The 23,064-nt window shown below is 43.0% G+C and overlaps 1 protein-coding gene across 1 annotated transcript; it reads left to right on the plus strand.

Annotated features, from left to right (window-relative positions):
• Window positions 1-11,083: 11,083 nt before the first annotated feature.
• On the plus strand, window positions 11,084-20,654 carry LOC138837954 (arylacetamide deacetylase-like 4 family member 1). The gene is given in 5 exon segments (XM_070036950.1): window positions 11,084-11,251; window positions 13,662-13,878; window positions 14,604-14,667; window positions 19,903-20,337; window positions 20,339-20,654. Coding segments are annotated over 5 exon segments (1,200 nt in total).
• The last annotated feature ends 2,410 nt before the right edge of the window (window positions 20,655-23,064 follow it).

Raw genomic sequence — 23,064 nt, forward strand, 5'->3', positions numbered from 1 at the left:
CATGAGCCAGAGGCCCCTGGCTACATTGGCATTCTTTTCTTTCTATACAGCAATTGTATCACCAATTTGGTAACAACAAAACACACTCATTGTATCGTGCTTTCTGAAATTCAAGGGTCTCACATAGCTCAGCAAAGTTCTGGTTTAGGGCTCCATTAGGCTTCCAGGAACCTGTTGGAGTTCTGTCTCAGTCTCAGCTAGAAATGATCCATATTCAACCTTCCGTTGTTAGGTAGAGTACAGACCTCTCAGGTGAGAGATTGAGAGCCTGTGTTTCTTCCAGCTTTTGGCCAGATGTCAGCTCTCCTGAGATTAGGTGATTACATAAATTTCAATATTTCCCAGTATTTTGGAATAGTAATACTTAGTTAAAATCACAAATAAATTTTAACCTTCACAAGACAAGTCTTCATTATCATGGTGCATGAAGTTTGTGAATTCTATGAGCTTTGACAAAACAATTATTTTTTCCACATCAGGTGATGTTTACATTTCTTTTCTTTTGCTTACTGTAAGCTGTTCCCTCTTTCCCTCTCATTCCTCCCTTCCCATAGCTGTCTTTGGGTTGCTTAGTTCATGTTCCTCTATGTCGACTGCAGCTGATGGGGCCTTTGTTGTGTGGTGTTCCATTTCTCACTTATTCTGCATCCTCCTTCTAGCTTCCCTCCATTGTGTGCATATATATACCATGTATATGTTCAAGAATATGGAGTCATTTAGCAATGATATGACAAAATGAGAAGCTGTCCATTGTCTCTACAGTCCTGCTACTTTGTCATATTTCCTTGCATATTGGCTTTAGCATCCACATATCAGGGAGACCATGTGCCATTGGTCTATTTGTGTTTGGGTAACCTCTCTCAAAATGGTGCACTCTAGTTCCATCCATTCCCTTGAAAATGCCATTATTGAGTCCTTTGTAATGGCTGAATAATATTCCATTGTATATAGGCACCACAATTTTGGATCCACTCATGAGGAGTGGGCCATCTGGGTTGTTTCCATATCTTGGCAATTGTGAACAGTGCTGCAATAAAAATGGATGTGTATGTATCCTTGTATCCTGGTTCCTGTTGTTCAGGGTAGATGCCTCAGAGTGGTATGGCTGGGTCATAGGGGAGGTCTATATTTAGTTTTCTGAGGTACCTCCAGACTGCTTTCCAAAGTGCTTGTATCAGTATCCATTCCCACCAGCAATGCAGTAGGGTTCCTCTTTCTCCTCATCCCCTCCAGCATTTGTCGTTGGCTGACTTTAGGATGTGGGACATTCTGACTGGGGTAAGGCATTATCACAGGGTTGTTTTTATTTGCAAGTTATACAGCCAGGGAAGATGGACATTTCCTCATGTGTTTCTTTGCCATTTTGATCTCTTCTTCTGAGAAGTCTCTCTTTAGCTCCCTTGCCCATTTCATGATTGCTTTGTTAGATTTGGGAGGAGTTAGTGTCTTGATTTCCCTGCATATAATGGCTATTAGGACCTTGTCTGTTATGTTGCTGGTAAATATTTTTCTCAATTAGTTGTCTTTCTTTCTAGTTTGGTTGCTATGTCTTCAGCTGTGCAGAAACTGTTTATTTTAAGGTGTCCCTTTGATCGAGTCCCTCTCTAATTTGTTGTGACCCTGGGATTCTGCTCAGCAAGATCCTGCCTGTGCCGATAAGACCAAGTGTCTCTCCTACTCTTTCCTGCAGTAGTTTCAAAGTATCAAGGTTTGATGTTAAGGTCTGTGATCCATTTTGAGTTGATGTTAGTGCATGGTGAGAGGCTAGTGTCCACTTTTAGTTTTCTGTTTGTGGTCACCTATTTTTCCCAGCACCAGTAGTTGAAGAGGCTATGATTCTTCCACTGTATGTCCTTGGCTCCTTTGTGTAATATCAACTGACTGTATATATGCAGTTTTATTTCTGGGTCCTCTAGTTTGTTCCATTGGTCTTTGGGTCTCTTTTTGTGCCAGTACCAAGCTGTCTTTGCTATTAGGTCTCTATAGTAGAGCTTGAAATGTGGTATCATGATGCCTCCTGCATTCTTTCTCTTGTCTAGAATTGCTTTGGCTAGTCTAAGTCTTTTGTTTTTCCACATGAATTGTAGGACTGTTTTCTCTATTTCAGTATAGTATGTCACTGGGGTTTTAATGGGAATTGCATTGAATGTGTTTACCAATTTTGGCAGTATGGTCATTTTCATAATATTAATTCTGCCTATCCAGGGACTGAGAGGTCTTTCCATTTCCTGGTATCCTCTATGATTCTTTATTTTTTTAAGGCTTTTCTAGTTTTCATGAAATAGATCCTTTACATCTTCGGTTAGGTTAATTCCTAGATACTTTATTTTTTTGAGGTTATTGTGAATGGGATTGTTTCCTTCATTTCCTTTTCTGCTTGTACATGGTTGGTAAACAGGAAGGGGACTTATTTTTGTGGGTTAGTTTTGTGTCCTGATACTTTGCTGAAGTGGTTTATAAGCTCTAAGAGTTTGGGTATAGAGCTTTGGGATCGATAAAATATAAAATCATGTCATCTGCAAAAAGAGATAATGTAACTTCTTCCTCCCCTTTGTGGATCCCTTTAATGCCTTTCTCTTGCCAAATTGCTCTGGTTAAGGATTCCATATCTATACTGAAGAGGAGTGGAGAGAGTGGGCATCCTTGCCTTGTTCCTGTTTTTAGGAGAATTGGTTGTAATTTTCCCCATTAAGTATAATATTGGCTATTGGTCTGTCATATAAGGCTTTGATTGTTTTAAGGAATGTTCCTTCCTTCTTTGGGGGGGGGGGGTCTGGTCATGGGGCCTGAACTATGGCCCTGGGCTTTGTCCCTCAGCTCTTTAGCTCAAGGCTAGGGCTCTACCACTTGAGCCACAGTACCACTTCCGGCATTTTTCTTTTTGCTTATGTGGTGCTGAGGAATCAAACCCAGGGCCTCATGCTTGCAAGGCAAGCAGTCTGCCACTGAGCCACCTTCCCAGCCCAGGATTGTTCCTGCTATTCCTATTTTTACCAGAGCTTTTAACATGAATGTGTGCTATATTTTATCAAAAGCCTTTTCTGGGACAATGGAGATAATCATGTGGTTCTTGATCTTGGATTTTTTGATTTGATGGAATATATTCATTGATTTATGTATGTTAAACCATCCCTTCATGTTTGGGATGAAGCCTACTTGGTCCTAATGTATGATGTTGTGATATGTTCTGGATTCTGTTGGCTAGAACTTTATTGAGGAGCTTTGCATCTGTGTTCATCAAAGAGACTGGTCTGTAGTTCTCTTTTTTGGTTGGGTCTTTGCCTGGTTTGTAGATGAGTGCGATATTGACTTCATAGAAGATTTTGGGATTGCTCCCTCTGTTTCTATTTCTCTGAAGAGCTTGAGCAATATGGGTGTTAGTTCCTCTTTAAAGGTGTTATAGAATTCCATAGTGAATCCATCTGGTCCTAGGCTTTTCCTTGTTGGAAGACTTCTGATTACTTCCTCTGTCTCATTGTAGGTTATTGGCATATTTAATTGCCTTTTTTCTTCTAGTTTCTGCTTGGGCAAGTTGTATTTCTCCAGAAATTCATCCATTTTTGCTAAGTTTTCCTTCCTTGGTCAGTATAGAGTTTGAAAGTTGTTCTTTATTAATTGTTTGGACGTCTTGGATGTTTGTTGTAATTTTTCCTGTGGCATCCCTGTTGATTTGGGTCTTCACCCTTCTATTTTTAGTTAATCTTGTCTTTGTTTTGTCCATATTTATTGATTTTTGTTTAAAATAACCGAGTCTTTTATTACTTTTATTTATAGTTTTCTTGGTGTCTATCACATTAATTTCAGCTATTTTGGATATCTTGCTCTGTCTGGCAACTTTAGGTTCATCTTTTTCTTATTTATGTAGCAGTTTTAATTGTGTCATGAAATTGTTTACTCGGTATATCTCTGTTTTCTTGATGTGTGCACTGAAAGCAATAAATTTGCCCCTCAGGACTGTTTTTGCCATGTCCCATATGTTTCTTTGTAATTATGTGTTCATTTTCATTGAATTGTAGGAACTTTTTAATATCCTCTTTAATTTCTTCTGTGTCCCAGGTATTGCTTAGATATGTGCTGCTTAATTTACATGTGTTTGAGTCTTTTCTACTTTATGCCTTGTTATTGAGAACTGGTTAGATTCCACTAAGGTCAGATAGAATGCAGGGAATTTTATCAATCCTGTTTTTTTTTGTTGTTTTTGTTATTTTTGCTTAAATTCCTTGTATGAACTATGGTATGATTTATGTTAGAAAAAGTGCTATGGGCTGCTGAGAAGAATGTCTACTGGGTTGTTGTTGGGTGGAAAACTCAGTATATGTCAGTTAAGTCCACTTGAGATATGGCATCACATAATTCAGAAATGCCTTTGCCAATTCTTTGGGTGGTAGACTTGTCCTTTGGTGACAGTGGAGTATTAAAGTCCCCTAGTATTATTGTATTTGGATCTATCTTTTCCTGTAAATCTGAGCATATTTGCAAGACATATTTGGGTGCACTGATGGTTGGGGCATATAGATTAACAATGGTGATATCCTCTTCTTGGATTGTTTCCTGTATTAGTATGTAGTGACCTTCTTTGTCTTTTTGAAATGATTTTAATGTAAAGTGTATTTTATCAGATATCAGGATGGCAACTCCTGCCTTCTTACTGGGGGTATTTGCATGGTAGATCTTCCTCCATTCTTTCACTTAGAGTTTGCTTTTATCTTTGGCTGTAATGTAGGTCTCTTGTTTTGTTTTTGTCGGTCATGGGCCTTGAACTCTGGACCTGGGCACTGTCCCTCATCTGTTTGGCTCAAGGCTACTGCTCTACCACTTGAGCCACAGCTTCACTTCCAGTTTTCTGGTGGTTAATTGGAGATAAGAGTCTGAAAGACTTTCCTGCCCAGACTGGTTTTGTTTATGTATGGTTATTATGGAGAGGTATACTGTGCTTCCTGTCATTTTTCTACTTTCCTACATTTTTCTTTTCTTTCCTCCTTCTTTTACTAAGTTCGTCTCCTAGAGATATGTATGTGGTATGGGTCTCTGATCTTATTTCTTAAGATTGTAATCCCCCTCAATATTCTTTGTAATGTTAATGTACTGTTTATGAATTTATTTAGTTTTTCTTTGCTATTAAAATTTTAGTTTCTCCATCGAAAGTGAATGCTAGTTTTGCTGGATTTACAGGTAAGGCCTGGCAGTAATTGGTTCTCAGGGCTCAGATGGTACTTTCCCAGTCTTTCCTTACATTCAGTGTCTGTGTGGAGAGATCTGCAATGATTCTACTTTTTTCCCATTGTAGTATAGCTCCTTCTTTGCTTTTGTTGGGTGCAAGATTGTTTCTTTAGTGCTAAACTCTAGCATTTTTACTATAATGTGTCTAGCTGTGCTCCTCCTTTGATCTTTCTTGTTAGGTGTTCTGTAAGCCTCTGTTATGTAGGTAAGATTTTCTCTTTTAAGTCTGGGGAAATTTTCGGTGATGATTTTATTGAATAAGTGTTGCATTCCTTTGTTCTGGTATTCCTTCCCTTCATCCACCCCAAATATATGAAGGTTCAATTTCTTGACACTGTCTGCTTGTTCTTGGACTTCCCTTTGGCATATTTTCAGGGTTTTTTTCCATATCTGTAACTTTTTTTCCATTGCCTGCATTTTGTCTTCAGTATCTGATATTCTACTTTCCAATTCATTCATTCTATTTACTGTAGCTTCCATTGTGGTTTGCATGGAGGAAATTGAATTTTGTATGGAGGAAATTGAGCCATTTACAATTTCTAAGTCGTTTCTTAGAGTATTAATCTAATCTTTTAGAGAGGTGTGCACTGCATCTATTTTTCAGTGTATGTCTTGTTTGGAGGCCTGGATCTCTTTTGATAACTTATTCCTTTGTTCTTTAAATTTCTGATCTATTTCTCACTTTAATTCTTGAGTCATTGCCTCTCTCATCTTTTGGATGTAGCATTTGTCTTCCATTTCTTTTGTGCTTCCACTGGTGTTCTCCCATGTGTGGTTGCTGGCCTTGGGTCTGATTTGCTATCTTGGCCATTGATGAATCTTGTACTCTGTAATTTTTGCATATGGTTTCAGGGATTATTGGAGACCAATTCCAGAACTCTGACTGTTTTGGTCACTAGGTGGCTACCTTTGCTTGTTTCTGGATTTAGTTCTGGATCAAATGATGTAGTTTGCTGTTGGCACTGGGCTGGTTGAGAATACTTTTTCTGGTCCCATTTCACTTCAGGAGGGGCTGCTTTCCAGTTGCTGGTCTGACCCACGCAGGGCTTACTCTTGTTAGATTGTGCTGGGCTGACACATTCTGCCCTCTGCCTTGGTGTGCACTCAGATCCTGACCAGTCAGTGGCAAGCGGTTAAGTTAGCTCAGGTTTCTGCCTAGGATGCAGGTAGGGTTCCTTCACCTGCCTCCTGGATATCCTAGGCAATTCCTGCCATTAGTCAAAGACCAGCATCCTAGACTGCTCCCATTTCCTCCCACGGGTGGTCTTGGTCAAGCCTGGCCAGCTGGGTGTGTCCATGGATGCTGGTGCACTTGCACAGTTCCCAGATTCTGTAGGACCTGTAGCCCAGGTATTAGAATGGGGGTGTCCCAGTCAAGTTCTGGGGAGTTCCCACCAGTGCTGGTCTCCCATGGCAAGGGGGTGAGGTGGGGGGGGCTATCCCCTGTGGAGGTACTTACTTATCCTGGTACTGGTTGGTAGCTGTCCAGACGTGCTGTGTCAGATCCATATTTTTGTCGACTGTAGGTTGCTGGTCACCACTGTGTTGCCTGTTCGTTGAGATGGTTGTGGGCTGTGCTGGGTGGTGGTGTGGGCTGGAGCTGTGTTTCACAGTGTTTGCCACTGTTTTTGCCACTGTTTATGGGGACTGCATCGTTGCTGCCGGTGTTTTTTGCGCTGTCATTCTTCCGGTTGGACCGCTGGGTTTCTGGGGTCCCCCTCCACCACCGCCATTGCCGGCCAGGCTGCTTCCACAGGACCTTACGGGGTCACAGGGGGTCAGGGGTCACTCCACCCTACCCCTCCCCCCCACCGCCGCTGCCCCCACCACCTCAGGCCAAGAGGCTTCTATGGGACAGAGCAGGGAAGTGCAGCACCATGATTCTGGGCTCCCTTGCTGCAGCTGTCCGCGGCCAGAGCAGAGAGGCGCTGTCCTGCGAGTCTGGGGTTCCTCCCCGCCGCCCTGCCCGGACTGGACAGAGTCTGTGAGCAAGAGCACAGGCGAGCGGCATTGCGAGTCTGGGGTCCCCCCGTTGCCGCCGTCGCCACTGAGGCTGCCCTTGGCTGGGCCGGAGCAGAGGGTCACGGGGTCCCAAGTCCGCTGCCTCCACGGCCGCCTCCTCTGCTGCCCCAGCCTGGGCCACATCCGCGGGCCGGAGCAGACAGGCGCTGCACCGAGACACGGGTCTCTGGCCGCCACTGCCGCCACCGCAGCTGCCACTGCCTCGGTCACGGCTGGCTCGGGCTGGGCGGCGCCGCTTCCAGAAGCTGCACGGCAAGACTGGGGTCTCTGGCCGCTCAGCCGTGCCGCCCTGGACTGCGCTGGGCTGCTTCCCAGGCGCTGCGACTCAAGCCTGAGGCCGCCGCTGCCCTGGGCCGCTTCCCCGGGACGGAGCAGAGAGACGCCTGGGCGGATGAGGGGCCTTCATGCGGGTTCTCAGTGCCTGTATTCTCCCGACAGCACCGGCTCCTGGGAATCTTCTGGAAGCCTCAGACCCTGTGGCTCTGTGGTCCCCGGTGGGTCCCCAGCCAGGCCGCCTGGGCGGCTCGCAGGGCCACAGCGAGAGGTGGGGACGCGTGTTCCCGCGTCACCCGGCTCTGTGTGGCTTCCGACCTGTTTCCTTTCTTCTGCTCACTCCCCTCTCTCTGAGCACTCGCCTCTTGGCTGGTGTGGGTCTCTTGTGCAAACAGCTTGGAGGCCGAGCTCTCTAGTTGGTTGGAGAGCCCGCGGTGTTTCCGGTCTTGGCCCCGCCCTCTCAGTGCTGATTGGATTTGTATTTCTTTCTTTTTTTTTTTTTTTTTCCGGTCGGGTCTTGGGCCTGAACTCTGGGCCTGGGCGCTGTCCCTCAGCTCTTCAGCTCAAGGCTAGCGCTCTACCACTGGAGCCACAGCGCCACTTCTGGCTTTTTTTTCTTTTTGCTTATGTGGTGCTGAAGAATCTAACCCAGGGCCTCAGGCCTGCAAGGCAATCGCTCTACCACTGAGCCACCTTCCCAGTCCTGTCCCTGAGCTTTTTGCTCAAGGCTAGTAGTTTACCTCTGGAGATACAGTTTCCCTTCAGGCTCTTCTGGTGATTAATTGGTGATAAGAGACTTAGACATTTTTCTGCCTTTCCTGGATTTGAACCAAGCTCCTCAGATCTCAGCCTCCTGAGTTGGTAGGTGTACTGGTATGAGCCTCTGGCACCAGGCAAGACCCATGTTTTATACTTCAAAATCCACTTAGGACATAAGATTAAAACCCAATGACATAACCAAAGCAATCATCACAACCATATTATAGTCTATCACCTACGTGATTTCTTGTATTAATTCTGTTTCAATGGTGACAAAGAAGGAAGCAGACAGCACACAGAAATTTGAACAGAGAAAGTAGATATAAAGAACATTTTACTTACCAGAGAAGATTGGAGAGATAGGTTCCTGGATTTAAAACATAACAAAACAAACAAGAAAAAGACACATTTAATGAAGCACAAACCACTATAGACATAGAACCTGACTTCAATGTGTATGGTCCTGTAGAGCATGAGCACAGAGGTGCTGGGTTTGGAATCTTCTCTGGGGTACGCAAGAGGAAGTCTTCCTTGAGTAACTTTTGGCCACACGTGAAAATACATAAGAGACTAGGCTCAGATAGGATGAGAGAGCACCTGTGAGTGACATGAGCAGATAGATAGTTCTTTGATAATCAGCATCTACTTCATTGGCGTCTCCTTCCCCAGAGTATGGCTATGGCCTCTGGAAGTTTCTTGAGAAACATATACAGACAAATTGAGAAACAAAGGTAGACAAAGAAACCAGCTTGTTTGTTTGCAAATTGACCTGCAACAACATTTGTGCACCACCTGAGGGTAGATGGATGCCACCAAATAGACTAATCAGGGGTGACCAGAAAAGAGAAAGACATCAGTGGGATTGTGGGAGCACAATCTGATCCTTTTGTTTCCAAGAATCAGAGTTGTGTCCTAGTAGATCTCTGTTTGTCTTTGTCTCTGGTGGCAGTGATGTAAGTAGGTATTTTAACAATTTGATGGACACTTGCCAAACCATTTCATTAACAACAACCAGATGACCAGAACCTCGTCTGTGATCTTAGGCCAACACTAACTACGCCATCATCTTGGCCTAGTTGATTCCCCTTTGTTAATGGAGGAAAGGATTTCCCTGAATATTCTACATATTCTTCCCTTTCTTTCTTTGTATAGAATTTTAGTGGTAATATGTGCATTTCTAACATTTTTACGTTTGAAAAGAATGTGTCTGACATGCTAAATTTGAAATTTTTACTTAAACTTCAAGCCCATCACTTTAATTCATTTACTGATTGATTAGGTAATGCTCTATAGCAAACCAAAACTCTGGAGACCACTATTCGCTCTAGTACAGCATTTCCATCCATTGCCCAAAAACTCTGGAGACCACTATTCGCTCTAGTACAGCGTTTCCATCCATTGCCCAGCCATGAAGTTATTGCAGGATTCTGCAGATTATCTTGAGCTTAGGTGCTTGGGTTCATTGCCAAAAGTATCCCTTAGGTGCTTCTGGTAAAGCAGATCATCATAGCAGTAGAAGGATATGACAGAGGTGATCACATTGTGTTAATCAAAAACCAGACAGGGGGTGGGGGGAGGGAAAGGGCCAGGGATAACACAAAAGTTTATAATAGGCAGGCATTGACCTACTTTCTCCAAATAAGACCCAAGTGCTAGCACAGAAGATAAAAATGTGGTGTCCGTTGCTGGGGATTGAACCAAGAGACTCATGCCTGCATGCATTCCCCCCTTGAGCCATACCACCAGCTACTGACTTTATTACTAGACAATTTGAGATTCAATAAGGCCACTGGTTGAGAAGATAATTTCCACTGAAAATACACCTTGTTCTTCACAGTTCCCATGAGGGAAGCATTCAATCTGGGACAGGCACAAACAATGAAGCAATGTCTGCTCAGAGGTGGAAAGATAGGAAGCAACATGCAAAGAAGTTTCTATGGTGTGTCTATATATAGGAAGACAAAAGCAAGCCAGAGTCACCTGATTTACAGTAGGAGGCTGAAATGATTTCAGTCCAAACCAGGGCAATTATGTTCCCCTTGGTTGTGTTGTCCCTGGTCATTGAGTAATCATAGGAGGTAGATAGTATCTTAGCATTGACAAGCCAAGAATGGTGGTGGTTGTGGGTGTGCAGTCTGCACTTCTTGGTTTATGCATGAAAAGTGTACTCACAGGTAAGTTATTTGCTGTCTCCAAACCGAGGAATTGCTGTCCTTTTTGGTTCAGCAAGGCCATAGATGTCAAAACACGAGTATACAAAAACAGGACACTAATATAAAGACTAATTGTGATGTTAATTTTTAGTTTAGCATACCAAGAAATTGAGGAGGAAGGGCAAGACTCAGCTAAGGGTGATTGTTCTTCCTCTTTTACCATGGTAAAGACACAACCTAGTTAATCTCTGGTTTTCCAAGTGAGAGGAGACACACAGGGCTCCTTACAGGACTTCATGAATGTTTTCCCAACTCTCTGAGTGGCCTGGCCATGGCTTTGCAACATCTCATAGAAGCCTCTTTCCCACTATCTGTCCCTCTCCTGACCAGATTGGAGAATATTAGGGTGGTGTGAAAATACAGCCTTGACCTAGAACCAGGAGCCCAGGCTTCACAGATGTTGGGCCACAACGTGTCCAGGGCAGGATCTGATGCAATCTCTTTTCTCATTTTTCAGTATGGCAAAACCTTTATCTCTGTGGGTGATCCAGACTTTGCAAGCTATAAAGTACCTGGGTCTGTGGGCAAGAGATAATCTTAAGATCTTCTCCAGGTGGCAGGAGTTCCTCAGCCCATTCTGAAGGAAGAAGCACACCATGATTGCTTTGTTGGTGATCCTTCTCACTGTTGGGTACATCCTGGTCCTGGGGTTCAGCTTGTGGATTCTCATAGACTATTGGATGTTTATTGATGTTCCACCTGCAATCGTCCACACAATGAAGTTTCGGATTCTGCACTCCTTTGGCCATCTAATATTCACATGGGTAAATTTGTTTTTTTTTTTTTAATTATTGTATCATGCCAGAGTACTGAGAAAGGAAGCCTTGGGACAGCTTTTTGCAAAAAGGCCCATAGTCTACAATCAGGCTAATACATATTGATCAATGAAAAGATGCCACACCTTTTGCTATGGGCCTATTATGGAAAAACAAAGCAAATGTGATGGCCATAAAAATGAGCTTTGACTGTCCTTGTGTCCACTCACCAAATAGGCACTTAACAGAAGAAACTCATAGAGTAGGTTCTAAAAAGAAAGAATCTGTGGTCTTTTTGAGTTAGATAATGAGTTGGTATAGTGGCTAGTGGCCCTGCCTATGCAGGACAGCATGGGTTAAACAGTCCATAGCAAACTGTGTAAAACACATCCTGTTACTCATATATCACTTAGGCAAGTGAGACTGTAGGAGTCAGTGGCTGTTGATATGTTTTGGAAGATTGGAACCAGCAGTTATGCACCAGAGAAATGAGGTTAAAATCTCCTGGACAAAGGTTTGCTGCCAGTGAAATTCCTTCATAAAACTGGAGAGGATAAAAAATGTTTCCTTGGTTTTTTTTTTTTTTGCCAGTCATGGGGCCTGAACTCTGGGCCTGGGCACTGTCCCTCAGCTCTTCAGCTCAAGGCTAGTGCTCTATCACTTTGAGCCACAGTGCCACTTGTGGTGCTGAGGAATCGAACCCAGGGCCTCATGCATGCAAGGCAAGCGCTCTACCACTGAGCCAGTTTCCCAGCCTCTGGAGAGGATAAAAAATGTTATCTGTAACCTAGTAGCATCTGTCCAGCTTTGAAACTTAGCTAAGATATAGAACAATAAGAGTAATGTATGATGTTAATACTTGAATATTTTTAATGTATCAGTACTTGGGTTAGAACTCAAGGCCTCATGCCCTCACTCAGCTTCCTTGATCATGTTTGGTGCTCTATTGCAAGAGCCACACCTTTACTTCACCATTTTGTTGTTTCTTTGGAGGAAAAGGAAGTCTCCCAGATTTTCCTGCCTATGCAGGCTTCCAGTCATGACTTCATGAATCTCATTCTCTTAAGTAGTTAAGATTAGCAGCATAAAGCTTCAATGCCCAGTAAAGTTATCCATTCTATTTGGCCGATAGCTATTTGTCTTAACCATAGATAAGTAGTTAGGCATGAGAGATCAATGCCATCCTAAAAAACAATAATAAAGATGTAGAGAAGACAAAGGAAGCAGAGTATATTTCGGCAAATTATGTGAGAGTATGTCCAAGGGGTGCTTGTGGAATATCAAATTGTTTATCTACCTATCTATACCTACAGAGATAAATATTGATACATACGTATATGTTGATATAAATATATAAGTTGATACCTACCTATGGACAGGGTAGAGTCTGTCTTGTTTTAGTCTGCCTTTCTGTCCCAGGATGCTAAGTTCTATTAGGGAGATCAGAGACCTTCAGAACCTTCTAGCTCTTTGGGGTCCTCCAGTGAAATGGCAAGTCAAAAGGAACCTCAAATGGAAACCAGATTCCATGCTACAATTCCCATTGTGATAATGAATCTGTGTCAGCCATAACCAGCCAAACTCATTGACTCAGCCCCAGCCTCAGTAGTACAGCTGATCAGAAAGCAGATTAACCATCACTGTGAGAAATTTATAGCTACCAGAGTCCATTGCCTATAACTGTAATTGCTATAGGGTAAGGGTAACCCCAAAGTGCCTTCATCACACTTAGAACATGCCATTGTCCCTGACAAGAAAGGGCACATGCTGAAGAAATCATGAAAAAGGCAAATCATCTTTGTAAAGTTCATTCTGTGCAGATTTCATGCACTCTGAAAACCCTGCTGTTCTGAAGAGGGCACCACCAGGAAAGGTGAAGTTGAATCACCTCATTCAAGGCTGAGGCAACAGTACAACAGCATTCACATGCAGAGTAGAGTTTCCAAGTCTGGGGATGCAGGGCCGAATTTGGAGCAGGTTCATAGTCAATCTTTGTCTTTGCAGTGATATGTATGGAAAAAGAGGACCCTAAAAGTTGTGTCTTATGACTTTAGTGGTGTGAATTTTCTCATATATGTGTACAAGGAATGAGGGAAGTAATAAAGGACGTCTCCATTTGACATTGGTAATGAGGTGCAGGCTGGTAGAAATTATGTAAGAATCAGATTTAATCCAAGGCAAGTAGCAACAAGAATTCCATCTGATGAGAATGAATAGCTTTCCTGGATTTCCTGCTTCTCTGTTTTCCCAACCATTTGAGAAGTGTCAATATCCATAAACCTTAGGAGAATCTGATGAACTCATCTCCACATGGAAGCAGTGTGCACATTCATTCACACTGGTTTCAAAATGGCTCATACAGCTCATTGAAGAAACTGAGTCTTGAGATAACTGAAATTTGTCTCCAACTCTCCTCCAGGGGGGTATACTTGAGAAGCTAAGAATTTGCTCCATGCCCAGCTTTTATCAATTTGCACTAAATCTACTGCCAATATGGAAGGACCCTAGAGTGGTGGTGACCAACCTGCGATTTGGGACAATCAGCGTGAGGCTGTTCCAGCCGAAGGCAGTGTCCTCCTGCCCTCGTCGAGGTGTCATCTTCTACCATGGAGGGGCTGCAGTGATAGGCAGCCTAGGTAAAGAGCTTTCCTGTGGTGTGAGGTCATGGAGGAAGGGCCTCATTACCCATCAGCCTCATCTAGCTATCCAGTGACCCCTGGGTGGGGCCAATTCTAGCAGTCAATGCAGCTCAGTGTAGCTCAACCAAGTAGAGTTGAGGAACACATCATCAGTGGAATTGGACCTTCCTGGCAGTGTTTTTCACAATATGGTCCCTCAATGCAGGTGCAGGTCAGGATATCCCCAAAGTTGGCTTCTGGATACATGGCTATGACTCCTCCCTTCCTTTCCATTACTGCCTTTATCATATCCTCTCTGCCTGTAGAACCTGTGACAAACCCCTGCATTAATCACAGTGGGCCACCCAGAGACACTAAATCCTCACCAAAATCAATAGATAAAATAGTTAATCTTCCTCCTTCTAATCCCAACCCCTTAGTCCAAACTTCTAGTCCAAAGTCTATTTCAGATGCCTATGACTTCTAGGGTCTCAATTTACCCTATTGGCAAATAAGCATTGCAGAAGTTAAGCCTAATGGTCCACTTGATCTATGACATGTGGTAAATTGTAGATAGATATGTGAGGTTGCCTACACAGAGCTTCACAGTGTTATTTCAGAGGAGACAGTTAAAGACACAGTCTGTTATCCAGAGGCCTACAACAGCAGCTGCTCTCAGTGTGGCTGTGGTGGTAAGTGATGGTCCCCATCATGGCCTGAAGTCTCTTGTTCCTGTCTTGCAGATGTGTACCACAACACGTGCAGTTTCATGGCCCTGAAGACAGACTCAGTGGTGCTCTCAGTGGGGTAAGTGGAGTAAGAGAGGGAGAGTAGCAGCCATAGCAGTCCAGGAGGAGGATGTACAAGATCCAGGAGCCCTGACCACAGGTGTCCTTTTATACATTCACTCCTAGCCAGCGGTAAAGTGCCATAGGATATCAGAAGGGTGGAAAATCCTCACCAACACTGGGCATGCAAGCATCAGCTGTGGTGGAGTAAACACAAGATTGCATCCCTTCATTTTACACAGTCTCCATCACTTTAACAAACACAGGAGAAAAGTATCCTATAGAGAAATAGGATTTTAGTTTTCCTCACTATTTGAGGAGTTTAGTCCATGCAGGCTAGTGAGCTTGTTTCATTTCTAGGTCCCTCTGTTAAGGTATGTCATGATTGTGGCAAGAGGACATGACAGAGCCTAGCTGCTCTCACAATTGTAGTCAGGAAGCAGAAAGAGTTAGGAATGTATCAGAAATAAGACACCACTTAGACACACTTACCTACTTTCTGCATATAGCACCCAATTCTTATTATGTCCAAATAATACCCTGAAATTATTAATTCATCAGTGGATTCATTCATATTGTAAATTTAGATCCTTCCTTTTCCTATAACTTGCAATAATTGGTGTCAATTACTATGAAACAAGCCTTCAATCCTGAGGTTTTAGAGATACAACATATCAACACCACAACCTTCTGCCATGGACTTCAAGGGCTCAAGGCCATCTCACAATGCAAAAGACATTGGTCCCTGTCCAAGAGTCCTAAAAGTGTTACTTGTTACAAAATTGTTCACAAGTTCAAGTCCAGGGACCGAGAATGTGGCTTAGAGGCAGAGTGTTGGCCTAGCATGCATGAAGGCCTGAGTTCGATTCCTCAGTACCATATACAAAGAAAGAGTGAGAAGTGGTGCTGTGGCTCAAGTGGTAGAATGCTAGCCTTGAGCAACAGAAGCTCAAGGACCATGAGTGCCTAGACCCTGAGTTCACCAACCAGCACTTTCAAAAAAGTTCAAATACAAAGTAGTTTCTGAGACTCAAAATAACTTTCTATCATGAGTCCTTGAAAACTTAAGAGCAAGTTAAATTCTTCCAAGATGAAATGGGACAGAGTAAATAATCCCATTCCAAAAGGGAAGTATGGGAGTTCCAGAGCAAGGAGGAGAACAGAGCAAGACCAAACCATAGCTGGGAAAGCATGAAGCCATGTGGTGCCTTTCGATCATCTGGAGCAGCTGTTGCCCCAGCCTGTGGGCTATGTGATTAAAACCCAACTTCTTCTGTGTTGAGCTGGCTCTCATCACTGCCTGCAGATTTACTTAGCATATAACCCATTTTCCTGACATCATCAACTTCTTTGTGTCTGCACGGCCGCATAGCTTCAGCCTCACACCTTCCCCCACCAATTACCCATCTCAAGGACTGCCTGCCTTCAGGGACTCCAACACTGCTCTGCTTTGCCTAGCTAATCAGGCTTTCCCTTGAATTCTCAATGGAAGTATACAACACTATCCAGAGTAGTCGTGGATGATGCCAGAAATTGTGTACCAACAGCACATAGAGTAGCTGGGCTTCTTTGAACCACTGTGGAATTAGCCAACTACTGCAAGCGTTACTGACCATGGTAAAATGAATCCTAGAGACATAACTTCCTATATGTCCTAGGGAAAAAAGGTGCTCAAGTGTGAGTATAAATTTTCACACTTGATCTCCTAATTGGTTGGTGTCTAGACAATATTTATTATTTTTATTTTGTTTTTTGTCGGTAGTGGGACTTGAACTCTTGGCTTGGGCACTGTCCTTGCGCTCTTCAGCTAAAAGTGAGCACTCTACGACTTGTGCCACATCACCCCTTCTGGTTTCTTAGTGGTTTCTTGCACATAAGAGTCTCATGGACTCTTCTGGCCAGGCTGGCTTTGAACTGCATTAATGAGATCTCAGCCTCCTGAGTAGCTAAGATTTCAGGCATGAACCACTGGTGCCCAGAATGTCTGGATAATTCTTGAGATACTCTTGAGGGATCTTTCCCATTCCTTAAGTAAAGTTTTCTTTCCATTTTCTTAACTATTTCCTTTACTCAACTATTCTCTTTAACAACCATACCCTCTTTGTCCAACACTTTTAATAATAACTTTCTGCAACAGACCATCTATTTTTCAAATGTTCTTGCTCTGTGTCTTTGTTTCTAATTGTCTGTATCTCCCACAAAGTCTCAAGGCATGGGCAAAGTGGAGAGTTCTTTGCCAAAATGTCACACAAATGGCATTTAATCCCATTCACAAAAGAATCATGTCTCCACCTCAGACCTCATGAGCACCATCTGTTATGTCAACATTCCTATCAGCATTCTAGTCTTCAGAACTTCTCCCAGAATCACCTACTTCCCTCTAGTTCCACACTTGGGGGCCTTGCCACCTTACATACCAAAGTTTTCTATATTCCTTCCACAGACAAATTCCTAGAGCTTAAGAACCATATTCTAGTGTGGTCATAGCAACCATCCTACTTCTCTGCACATCAGTTCAAAATTTTCCTCACTCTAAATTCTTTGTAAAGATATATTTTAGCTCATGGTTCCCAAAGTATTATCTCATAGCCTATTTGCTGCACTAATATGGACTGATCATAAATTCAAAAACCAAAGCAAAATTGTCATCGAGTGGTATCAGAAAGATGACAGTGAGAGTCAGTGTCCAGAGAGAAGGTATACTTGAACAGCACCTTCAGTTTTCTACTTCTTCTAACTAGGTCTGACCACTAGTCACTGCCCTTTAATGCTGAGAGATTGTGAGTCAAGAAGTGTTCCATCCATTGTTGAAGTAAGACCCTCACCATCTTGTTACCAGACTGCCATCTCAGTTGGGTGTCATTCCAGCTTCACAAAATTTCCAGCAAATAATTGAATGAGACATACTTGACCTGTGATCCTAGCTAAGCAGGTGACTGAGATCTGAAGATTACACTTCAAAGCTAGCCCAGGTGGAAATGTCTCTGTGACCTGTATCTCCAATTACCTGCATTGTCAGATGTCTACCTGTGGTTCAAGTGCTACATTGGTTAAAAGAAAAAGACCCGTAGGAATAGCTCTGAGTTCATGTACCAAACCAAAACACCACACACATGAGTAATGAGAGAAGCAGAAGTTCATTGAAGGGAAAATGAGCTATAGTGAGTAGGCTACACTCCACAGCTAGCTAGTGAACCTGAGCAAGAGAGAGGCAAGGTCAGAGGAACATTAGGCTGTTTAGGCAGAGGGAAAGGGTAGAGAATTCCTCCCAAAGGAAGGATGCTTCATGATGGGAGATATTTGAGTGGCTGGTGGTGGTAGTAGTATACTAGTTATGTAACTGTGTGTCTGTCCTAACAATGCATTCTGTTACAATAATATTAATGATATGTACCACATAAACATAGGAGTTAAATGTAGGGGGGTTCTTCCCCGAATTCTCTTAAGAATACCCTGGCAGTGTACTGTGCATATGATGTGACACGAAGTGGAATTTTATTTAGCTAACCAATCTAAATTGTTTGCCAACAGTGCTTTCTGATAGTTATAAAGGTAAAGTCAGGGGCAAAATAATGGGCTGCTCTTACAAGTGACTATAGAACAACAGATCCTGGTTTCTCTGTCTGATTCAATCAGGTCATGTCTCAAGAATTGACTCTACCAAGTAGGAAACAAGACTTGGATAAATGAGCCTTTCCAACATACCTCCTATCGAAACTATAGAATGACTGAGCTAATAGGGAACATTCAAGAGATCTTTTGCAAATGAACCCTAAGAATAGTTAAGATGTTAAGCAATCTTCGTAAAGTTAAGGGGAAATTTTTCACAAGTATACGAAAGTTTGCTAATAACCTTGAGAATTTAAAAGAAAACACCAAATCAATATTTAAAAATTTTCCTAGACCCAAAACAGCAGTGTAAAAAGAAAAGGACAAAATAAGGTGAATCTGAGGATAGTATGTCTTTCAGAGGAGATATAGATGAAGATGGTAGGGAAGCAGCATTGTCTGCAGGCCCAGGTCAATGTCCTGTTCACTGTATACCATCCTTGATGGTTCTACAGGTTGACAATTCTTCATTTAAACACCTACTTATTTATCTACCTATGTACCTTCCCATGTACTTGCCTACCTGCGTATGTACATACTCCCCTACCTAATAACTGCCAAGAATGGGGAGATGAATGTGGAGAGTAACTAAATATAAATCACTGTTCTTGGAGATAGCAACAAATCATTGGAGTGGAGAAAAAAATAGTAGGCACTGGTACTAGTATGATTCTATATTTAAGTCCAAAGAGTCTTGAAAAGTCAGTGTGATACAGTTTAGAGAAGGGAGTGAGTGATGTTTTTAAGAAGACTATAACTTCATGCCTCCCTGATGGACTCATTCCATTTGGATTTCCTCTGCATGAGGCGCCATGGCAGCTGTAGGACTCTAGTATGGTACTAAGCATCTCTAGACTATTTTGAAATCACGAAGGAGAGTGATTTTAAAGTGTCAAGTCTTTACAGTGTCAAGACTTGATCTCAACTGGCTACTGTAGTATCTGAGCTTCTAACATAATAGTCCATGATCCAAAAAGCCATGGAGAAAATGAAATTGCCTCACAGAGACCACAGCAAGGTGTCCTCGAGCACCTGCAGTGATGGCTGCGAGGAATTTCCCCGTGTGTTGTTATAGCAGATACTTGCAGAGATCTGGCCCATGGATCAGAGCAGATTGATGGGCAGCTTTGGAATTATGCAGAGAGAAAAGGAGTTTCAGACTTACCACAGGGTTCCATAGGACCAGTCGAAGAGAAGAAGGCTGAGAGAAGTTTCAATTCAGAAATAACTTCTTCCTTCTTACATTACCCCTTCTTCTTTCCTGTTTATTCCTCTGTGGAAAAAAAAGAACAATTTCACTATGACATCAATCTTAGCTTCCCATGACTGCTGAAAGGCTGTGAGACCACCAGTAGCCGAAGTGCCTCCCTGCCCCCATCATTGTGTATTTCCTGTTTCCAAAGCCAACAGATTGGAACTTTCAGAAACTTGGGTTTGTTTGCCTGTGGTAGCAGATAGGGGTTTGGATTGGGCAGGTTCTTCATATGCACACATAGAAAACATAGGAATCCATGTGTTTTTTGGCTACACACAGTCTGAGGACTTTATCAGAAGTGGTCTCCTCAGTGTGGTAGAGGACGCTGTTCAAATGGCATCTTCTAACCCTCTGCTCACTAGGGTACTGGGTTTCCTTTTTCCTCCACAGGTACCGCAAGCTTCCTGACTACCACCACCCAGTCTCTTTCAGGGATTGTCGGAATGCCACCATCCACTTCCTGAAGACACTAGACACCTATGGGGTGGACCCCTCCCGGGTTGTGGTCTGTGGAGACAGCTTTGGAGCTACCATTGTGGCATTCGTCAGCCAGGCCTTGGTGGGCAGAACAGATATTCCAAAGCTCCGGGGTCAGATCTTGATTTACCCTGCTCTCCAGAGCATCAATTTCCAGTTACCATCACATCAACAGAACAAAAATGTCCCATTTCTCAGCAGAGATGTCATTATATGTTTCTGCCGATATTTGACAATTGACCCCTCCTGGAAAGATGCCTTGTTAAAAGGTGCTTGTGTTCCTCCCCATGTCTGGGAGAAGTATAAGAAATGGTTGAGCGCTGACAATCTCCCTGAAAGGTTCAGAATTTCCCGCACTTTTTAATGAGGAAGCCTATCTGGAAACCAGACATGCTTTTGAAGTAGAATATGTCCCCCTCATAGCTGATGACCAGATTATTGCTCAGCTTCCAGGGGCTCTCATAGTGACCTGTGAGTGGGACTTCTTCAGAGATGATGGCCTACTGTATAAGAAGCGCTTGGAAGACCAAGGGGTCCCTGTGACCTGGTACCACGCAGAAGATGGTTTCCATGGATGCTTGCCATTTTTTACTAAAATTATTTTCAATTTCCCTTGTTGTGAGAAAGTTATGTCTGCCATAGTCAAATACTTAAGGGAAATATGATGGATTTGTTGTGTCTCTGTTTTAATGACTGTACTTAGTTCCTACAAGGCCCTGGACTTGATATGCAACATTGAAAATAGGGATAAGAGAAAAAAAACAGCACCAAATAAATAGAAGTAATGACTAAATGGTATATACGCTAATGAAGATGAACTCAGATGATCTATCCACCAGTTCTACAGCACTGAGGAAAATGATGCTATCAAAGGCAGACAACATGGCTTTGGTTTCGTCTTTTCTTTGCAGCATATAAGCATGTGCAGAATAAATTGCATAAATGTGTCATGCCGTCACTGGGCGAATCATTCTCTTTAATCTAAAGCTTTCCAGGGGCATACTATTACCAAAGGTGGAGTCACCTCATTACTCCTGAGGTCATCGTCGGTCCAACAACTCCCAACTCCCAATAGCTCCAGCTGACCTGTGTAAGCAGTTATCCTTTGTCTGGACTTCAAAAAGAGGGCTTTATAAGATACAGAGAGAGAGAAAGAGCAAAGTGAGGAGAAATGGCAGCCAAAGATGAGTTCTGATGAGCTTCAAGCTTTGTGTAGTTCAAGTCTTATTCAGAATTCCTGAGGTAGATCCCTGATTCCCAAGAGCCAGGTCCTTAGGGCCAAGTCTTCCATGGGAAGTGTAGAGGGGTGTGAACATCCATCCCTAAGAGAGTCAGGTGCAGACTCCTTTCTCAGGAGACCCTCTGGGTCCTGAAAGTGGTTAGAAAGTACATAGTCTTTGCTACTCCAGGGTCATTCTCTCTGTTCATAAATAACTGATGGGGACCTCTCATTGCACACTAGGTCAGCCACAGTAGTGGCTACATGGCCAAAGGGCATCTGTGAGATCCCCAGCCCCATTGTGGTCTTGATGCAGTGAAGAGATGAAACTGGAGGATCTCTTCTGTGCAACTATCGCTTCTCTGGGTTCCAATACTGTGTTAGTCACTCTTTCATTCTTATAACTAATGCACAAAGAACCATCTAACGGAGGAAGCATTGATGCTGGTCCATGGGGTTCAGAGCTTTTCAGAAATTCAATCAGTTGTGGTGGAGTGGATATTGGAAAGCTAGTCACATCACAAAAGTCAAGAAGCAGAAAGAAAAAAGACAGGGGGCATGGAGGGAACGAGGGAGAGAGGGAGAGTGAGGAGTGGACACCCACTGGCTTTCTGCTTTCCTCTTTTTTGTAAGTCTGCCCTCTGTGGGATATTGCATCCTAAATTCATATGAGTCTTTCTCCTTTATTTAATCCTCTCTAGGAACATCCTTACAAAGAAAAATATGCTTTTCTAATCTCTCACACAACTCTCAATCCAATTAAGTTGTCAATCAAGAATAATCAACATAAATAGAAATTAAAACACAGTCCTCTAATACCAGAAGGCATCATAGGCATAGCAAAGTCTGGGAGACTCTGGGCTCCATAGCAACGCCATATCCCCAAATAATGAAGCACAAATCAATGGTAACAATCCCCCTCATCCTCTATGATTGATGGAGAGTGTTGTCCTTTAGGCTTTCCTGTCCACATGGTAGATCCAATTGTATTGGGCTCTTGAGAGTCTAAGCAGACATGGTTCATGGTTTACACATCAGCAGCTTCCTGAGCAGTCCCTGAACTCTTCTGCTCAAGGCTAGCATTCTACACCTTTATACACAGGTACACTTCTGGTTTCCTGGTGGTTAGTTGGAGATCAGAACCTCATGGACTTTCTTGCCAAGGCTAGTTTCAAATCAAAATCCTCAGGTCTTAAACTCCTGAGTAGGTACTTTTACAGTCATGAGCCAGAGGCCCCTGGCTACATTGGCATTCTTTTCTTTCTATACAGCAATTGTATCACCAATTTGGTAACAACAAAACACACTCATTGTATCGTGCTTTCTGAAATTCAAGGGTCTCACATAGCTCAGCAAAGTTCTGGTTTAGGGCTCCACTAGGCTTCCAGGAACCTGTTGGAGTTCTGTCTCAGTCTCAGCTAGAAATGATCCATATTCAACCTTCCGTTGTTAGGCAGAGTACAGACCTCTCAGGTGAGAGATTGAGAGCCTGTGTTTCTTCCAGCTTTTGGCCAGATGTCAGCTCTCCTGAGATTAGGTGATTACATAAATTTCAATATTTCCCAGTATTTTGGAATAGTAATACTTAGTTAAAATCACAAATAAATTTTAACCTTCACAAGACAAGTCTTCATTATCATGGTGCATGAAGTTTGTGAATTCTATGAGCTTTGACAAAACAATTATTTTTTCCACATCAGGTGATGTTTACATTTCTTTTCTTTTGCTTACTGTAAGCTGTTCCCTCTTTCCCTCTCATTCCTCCCTTCCCATAGCTGTCTTTGGGTTGCTTAGTTCATGTTCCTCTATGTCGACTGCAGCTGATGGGGCCTTTGTTGTATGGTGTTCCATTTCTC

This window comes from Dipodomys merriami, unplaced genomic scaffold, assembly GCF_024711535.1.
Source record: "Dipodomys merriami isolate MVZ:Mamm:240054 unplaced genomic scaffold, mDipMer1.0.p SCAF_28, whole genome shotgun sequence".
NCBI classification, from domain to species: Eukaryota; Metazoa; Chordata; class Mammalia; order Rodentia; family Heteromyidae; genus Dipodomys; species Dipodomys merriami.